Source organism: Aotus nancymaae, unplaced genomic scaffold (genome assembly GCF_030222135.1).
Source record: "Aotus nancymaae isolate 86718 unplaced genomic scaffold, 86718_ANA_hifiasm-v0.15.2.pri h1tg000020l, whole genome shotgun sequence".
NCBI lineage: Eukaryota > Metazoa > Chordata > Mammalia > Primates > Aotidae > Aotus > Aotus nancymaae.
Genome location: NW_026988432.1, coordinates 66,945,112 through 66,952,208, shown reverse-complemented (window position 1 = coordinate 66,952,208; position 7,097 = coordinate 66,945,112). Strand labels below are relative to the sequence as shown.

Sequence of the window (7,097 nt, the reverse complement as noted above, 5' to 3'; positions counted from 1 at the left end):
GGTGCCAATGATCTGTGAGTAAATGTTACTGTTCCTTGTCTGTAAGGATTTATATTGTATAAGTGGTAAGACCACATGAATTTCATATCATCCTTAAGAAATATATACATATACATACATTGCATACATGTTAATATCTATATATTGGGGTGTATGTGTACATGTGTATATGTAGCCTATTTTTTAAGAAGCACAAATAGCTGAGTCTAAGGGAGTGACTGTGAACTGAATTGTGGTAAATCACTGAGGTATTCTTCAGCAGTGAATACACTTTTTCACATACTTTTATTACATCTTTTAAAGATAGTAGCTATTAAATAGATGGACAGATAAAATGTATTTATGAGAGTATTTTGACATCTTTGTTTATTGAACTTGGTAGACACTAAGTTAGCATTTTCGTTTTGAATAAGCCCCCTCAGTCTGCACCACAACTTAATATATAATCTAAACGTAGAGCACTTTGGTACTCTATGCGGTTGTTATAACTTAATGCCACATTGAATGCTGCGGCATTTCATAAAGTTTATTCTTAGATATAAGGATGCCTCTTTGCTGTGAATATGGTTTGCTGTTTGCTTTTGTTCCATCTGGCTTTCGGTTACTCCCGTTTCCCTTCCTCAGTCTCTGTGAGCAGCAACACTTGGTGTTGGCTAGCACCATCCGCGATGCTCCAAAGGAATGGGCAGAAATGAACTCCTGCGCCCTTCTAGTGTCTCTGCGAAAGAAGGACACTGACCCTGAAACTACCAGCACAGAGCCACCTCAGCGGCAGGAAAGACACTGAGTGAGCAAGGATGTGCAATGATCGGATGGCTTTACACAAAGACTCGGTTGCACGCCAAGTCAGGGTCTAATGGAGCAAGCTCCCAGGGCAGACCATGCCCCCTGCACTCTCTGAGCAGCTAAAGTTCTATCTCTGCATGTTCATCTTAGAAGGGGACAAGGATGCCAGAGTGAGGCTTCCCCCACCCACCCCTAACAAGACAGTGTGAGTCAGGGCTCAGGTCCCCCAGGAAGAGGAAACTGCAATGATTGGGCACTTTCTCTATCATTGGTGTGGTATGTACCATGCTGCAGCCACCCCTGTGTCACTGCTCCTGTGTAACAGGATTGCTGTTAATATTTTCCCAATCACCCTGTCTAGTGAGAAGGCTAGGAAGCCGCATGCCTCCTGCAACCACCAGAAGCCAACAAGTGAGTCTCCTCTCTCAACAACATAAGACAACGGATGTAAAAACAGGTTAAATTACTTTGAAACTTTAATTACAGATACTTTTCCACACAACATTTCTGAAATGAAAGCTTTGATTCTCCCTTTTTTTGCATACAGGCTGTGAAGGTGGTTTAGCCAGACCGTACATCTTTTCGTATATGCATATCTACACCTGTGTCTCTTCTTTATTAATAAAAGGTGTCTTGATCACAGTCCCAAACCAATTCTGCTTTGGATTCCAGCATATATAACTCAGAAAGTAAAACAATTTCAAAGGAAGTCAGGCTGCAACCACAGGAAAATGGCAGGAACAGTTGTAGCTTGATAGTTGTTTCTTCTAAGTTCAACTCAGAAATATAATAATAATTAAGAGAAAAAAATAAGAAGCCCCAGCTTTCATCCCTGCTACCAAACATGCCCGTCCAAAACCCTCGGCTGTCTTAAAGTGCAATTACTGTTGTGAAGTTGCTCAGGCCAGGGATCAGGCTGGACGGAGTTCAAAGCAGAAACTTCAAACACTCCTTGCTGTTCATGACTCAGGGGCTGGGAGGGAGAGGGGAAAAAGGACAGTTCTCCGGCATTCAAGTGCATCAAAAGAATAAATGTCTTTTATTTCAGTAAAGAAAATCTGTCCATAGTAAGGAATCCTGGTTTGGAAAAATATAACTTTCTAAAACTTCTATCTGCGGATGTTCCAGTGCAGCAGAGTGACAAGGCAGGTGAGTGCAGTGAGCAGCAGGGGCTGCATGTGCCTCCCACGGGCCCGGCCATACAGGCGGCTTCCACTGTCTTCTGCGAGGTCCTCTGCCCTCAGTGAAGAAGAGGCGCACTGGACCAAGGGCATCTGGTAGGACGTGGCTCTCTTCTCTGGCCTGTCTGGGCTGGATCCGTCGCTGGGCCTCTGGCCGTTGAACAGCAGATAGCGCCCCCGGGCATCCTGCTCCATTTTGAAGATCTCGTACTCCGTGTGAGGTAGTTTGATTCCCAGGGCCACGCAGCCATTGGTGTGGGTCACATCCTGCTGGATGCCCACCTGCCAGGAGCCCTCAGCCCCACACTCATTCCCGTTGAAGACGTTGAGCAGTGAGGCTGTGGCCGCATCCATGGGGGTGACCTTCATGTGATTCACTGCAGACGAGAGAGGAGAATTCCATGATCCAGGGAGTAGGTGCAGGATGCAGAAACCCACCCAGCAGACACTGGCCACACTCTAACTAGACAAGGCTTTTTTTCCCAAAAACAATCCCACCTTCAGACCCACCCATCTGGCTGCAGCAGTCATTAAAGCACTGCCGGGTGGGAAGAGTTCAACCTGTTGATGTGAGTGGCAGTCACACCAATAGTTAGGCTGCAGGTGTGGCCACACAACACAGACCATCTGGTATAGAAACTCTGAGCCCAGGCTCCAGCTGGGAGTGCCTGCAGGCAAGAAATAAAACTACAGCTGGGAGTGCTCCTAAGGAGTTTTATTTGGTGATGCTAACTCCTTGAGATTGAAACAAATATTCAACAAAGGCTGGAATTTTGCTTTTATCAAAGGTTTTTGGGATTCTAAAAGTCTGGGCGTCAAACACCTATCCCAGTTGGCATTCTCACACATTCCTACGGGCCCATACATCAGGCATCTAAAATAAGTTAGGCTGCAAGGAAGAGAAATATGAGTGAATAAATTAAATACAAATCCCAGTTCTTGTGGAGAATCGCTTTTGAAGGTCCCCCAGGGGGCCACTTCCGGGTATAACACGATGAGCTTTGGGGTAGAGTCAAGTAAAGATCGCTTGCTCTCAGTTAAGTTTCTCAAAGGGCCTGGATTCCTTGAGCAAACTCTGCTACCTAAAAGGGGGGCTAGTGTCTTCCAGGACTTTCTGGGTTAACAGAAACATTTTATAGTAATGGAACTGAACTTGGAATTTTATCCCGGAGGAGTCACCTGGGATCGAGGCTATCCCCCTTCATTTGGCGTAATAGAACTGATACCATTTTACAAAGATGCTCAAACTTAAAGAAAAAAGCAACCTTCTAAAATAGCAACCACAAGCTCTGCTTTGTTGCTGGCAGCCTGGTGCAGCTCCTCCCTCCCCTCCTTGTTTAGTGATCAGGACACAGCCTGAACCTTCCCACAGATGCTCCCACCTCCAAGCAGGTGTCAGCCTCTCAATTACACGACAAGCTCAGGGTAAGAAAGGACAGCTCCAAGCACCTGAGGTGTCACTAACACCTCTTTATTGCCCACTCAAGAAATCACTATGGCAGGCAAGCAAACGCAGTGTTATTAGAGGGGCGGCATGGAATCCGCCAGAGTTGTGTATAACAAACGTCAAGTGCAGACTTGAGATTTCTTTTTTTGTTTTTTAGAGACAGGGTCTTCCTCTGTTGCCCAGGCTGGAGTACAGTGGCAAGATCACATCTCACTGCAGCCTCAACTTCCTGTGCTCAAGCAATCCTCCTAGCTCAGCCTCCAGAGTAGCTGGGACTACAGGCACGTGTCACCACATCTGGCTAATTTATTTTTTATAGAATCGGGGCCTCACTGTGTTGCCCAGGCTGGATTCAAACTTCTGGCCACACGAGACCCTCCTGCCTTAGTTTTCCAAAGTGTTGGGATTACAGGCATGAGCCTCGGACCTGGCCAGAGATTTCATTCCCAGTAACATCCTCCCTGGGCTGGCAACTTCCCACATGCAGCGCAGTGGCGTGGACTCCTCCTGCATTCAGGCCTGTCAGTGGAGGAAGTCTACCTGATCCATTTTGAGCAGGGAGAAACTAAGAGGATGTTGAGAAGGACTGAGGCAGAAATGACTCCCTAGTAACTCAGGAAGAAAAGAGGTCCCTTCCCTCATCTCTGTCTCCACAAAAAATGTCACAGGGCTGTCTATCAGCTGATCCGAGGTGGGAATCCTACCTTTGAAAACAAACTCCGTGCCTCCCATGACCCTGGAGGAGAGGACACCGCGGCTGTAGCGGCCCCGGGCGTAGATGGAGAAGGTGGGGTGCTTGCACACCGGATCTGAGTAGTGGTAGTAGTGGCCCTCCCAGGTGTTGTTGTTGTCGTGGAAGATGAAGTGGCGGGTGAGGAAGAGGACTTCGGGGCGCACCTCGCAGCGCTGGCTCACCCACTCCCCGTGCAGACCAATGGTCAGGTCTGCCTTCGGGGGCAGGATGGGAGGGTGGTGCTCGTCTGACCGATAGATGATCCGACAGGCGATGCAGGCATGGTCGTGGTTCTGAAGCCAAGAAACAAACACACTCAGAGGGCTCTGTCTTCCCAAGGAAGCAGTGCACACGTGCTTCCAGCAGTGAGTCTCACCAGGTACCAGGTCACCATCACTGACAACCTCAACACCAAGAACCAACTGGAGTCATGCTCCAGGGCACAGAGGCTAGAGTGACATGTGCCTGTGTACACACGTGTACCCACAAGTGCACACGTGTTTGCCTGACAGTACAGACCTACACAAACGTTTCAGATGTGATGTGGACTCTTTAGAATCCTATTAAGTTTTCAGACTACATACACTGAACACTTGATTTCAAAAAGAAATGATGGTAGCACCTCATACCCATTAAGATGGCTACTATCAAAAAATGCTATCAAAAAATCACAAGTTGGCGAGGATGTGAAGAAATTGGCATGCTTAAATGCAGCTAGTGAGAATGCAAAATCGTGCAGCCACTGTGGAAAACAGTAAGGCAGTTCCTCAAAAAAAGAAAAAAAGAAAAGAAAGAAACAGAGAATTACCATATGACTCAGCAATCTTACTTCTGGGTATTCACCCAAAAGAGTTGAAAGCAGGGACTTGAATAGGTATTTGCACACCTATGTTCACATCAGGGTTATTGACAATAACCAAAAGGTAGAAGCAACCCAAGTGTTCACTGATGGATAAACGGATCAACAAAACGTGGTCCATCCATATGATGAAATACTCTTCAGCCCCAGAAAGGCAGGAAGTTCTGACACCCGCTATAACAGGAACGAAACTCGGGGACATCATGCTAAGTAAAATAAACCAGACACAAAAGGACACTGCAGGATGTCACGTATGTGAGGTTCCTAGAGTGATCAAATTCATAGAAACAGAAAGTGGAATGGTGGTTGCAGGGGCTGGAGGAAGGGGGAATGAGGAGTGGTTTAATGGGTCCAGAGGTTCGGTCTGGGCAGATGAAAAAGTGCTGGAGGTGGATGGTGGTGATGGTTGCACGATAATGTGAGTGCCCTCAGTGCCACAGAATTGCTCACTTTAAACTGGTTAAACTACACATTTTACATTATGTGTATTTTACCACAATTAAAATGTATTTTAATTTTAAAAAGTTAGGAGACACAAAGGAAAAAAACGGGGCCAGCGCTCCACTGGCTGTGGATGAAAGTGAGTTGTGTAGGAAGGGAGGGGCCCTTAGAAGAGGGAATGGAGCAGGAGGCCACAGAGCAGTAAGCGCACCTGCACACTGCCCTCTCTCTGGGTCTGCCCACCTCCAGATTCGGAAGCACACGTGAAAGATGCTGGAAGTCAGGGCACAGTGTGCTTGAACACAGTGCCAGTGCCTCGCTGTCTGACCAAGTTCTCCAGACACCTCTGAGCCTGGGCTGCCTCCTCCTGCACCTGGGTCATCCCTCTGCTATTCTCCTCCTACGTGGGGGGTGGGGAGTGCAAAGCTGGAGGGCTAACAGAATGCCGACCACTAGCAGCATGCGCTGATCAGATCAGGCTGTGGTGGGGAGGTAGAAGTGGGTAGCTCAGTGTTCCAGGGATGGCTGGGCCACCCCAGCCCTGTGCTCCCATGCCATCAGTTCATGGCCTCACATCTGCCCTGCGGCCAACACTGAGGGGTGCCCACTGACCAGGCAGACACACACTCCTTCTCTAGCATTTGTTTCCTAAAGTTGCAGATCTCAATCACCAGGGTCTTTGGGTTTACAGCCCTCACTCAACATGTGATTTTGTTGTGGTGGTTGTTTGATTTCTCAGAGAGGGCGGGAGGAGCCGTGGGCTTCCTAGCTGCCGTGCAGCCATTCTCTTCCGAGACGGCTGTGCTCGCTAACTTGCGCTGCTGCAGTGTGCATTAGATGGGCATAGAATTGCACTCGTGTGAATGTTTCCTTTGCTAACATGGTTTGTGGCTTGTAGACGATGGGATCAAATGGCCACAACATTGAGACGAAAGCCAAGTCCTGGGCATCCCCAGGCTCCACTGGCAGTCGTTGGCCTGCGGTTTCCTACAGAGGGCTCTGGGGCACACAGAGAAATTGCCTGCAACCTGTGCTCTGCAGTGAGCTGCCCGCTGCAAGCTACCAGAGAATTAGAGAAAGAAGAGCTTCTGGATGAGGCCCATTAGGCTGGTGCTTAATTACGGCAGGGAAAGATGGCTCTAGCCAGGTCCTGGGTCTGAGGTCAGCCCTGGCCGCTAGTGATTTGGGGCAAGGTATTTATTTCTCTCGATTTCAACTTCCTCATTTATATAACGGTGATCGTTACACTTATTTGCATAACTACTGCAAGAAATGAACAGTAGATTAAGGTGGTTCCCACTCAATGCACCCACTTGGTGTATTAAATTAAGATTAAATAAAGGCCTATCTGCCACCCTATGTGCCACTATCTTTCAAATGCACCTTAAGGTGAAGAAAATACAAACCGAGTCAAAGGAAAGCATCAGTGAGTACAGTAGCTTTGCCCTTATGTTTCCTTAGTCAAGTACTATGGGGTAAAGGTTTCAGATTTTTCACCCTCAATAAGCGTTCTGATAGTCAAAACACAGGGTGGAAAGTTAATATGACGTACTGTGCCCAGCCCAGGGATCCTGCCTAAGTGCTGGAATTATCACCATTGAAACTGGGCCTGCGGTCCTGGTGTGGGGACCAGCGACACTCACTCTGACA

General features: G+C 47.8%; 1 protein-coding gene across 1 annotated transcript in view; it reads right to left on the bottom strand.

Moving 5' to 3' along the window:
• Positions 1–1,244: 1,244 nt before the first annotated feature.
• The window catches only part of APCDD1 (APC down-regulated 1), a 33,494-nt gene continuing 27,641 nt past the window's right edge, over positions 1,245–7,097 (bottom strand). Inside the window, exons 4-5 of the mRNA XM_012446891.3 lie at positions 4,119–4,440; positions 1,245–2,344 (exon numbers count right to left, since the gene is read on the bottom strand). Coding sequence (XP_012302314.2) covers positions 1,896–2,344; positions 4,119–4,440 — 771 coding nt within the window. The 3' untranslated portion in view covers positions 1,245–1,895. The remainder of the gene's footprint in view (positions 2,345–4,118; positions 4,441–7,097) is intronic.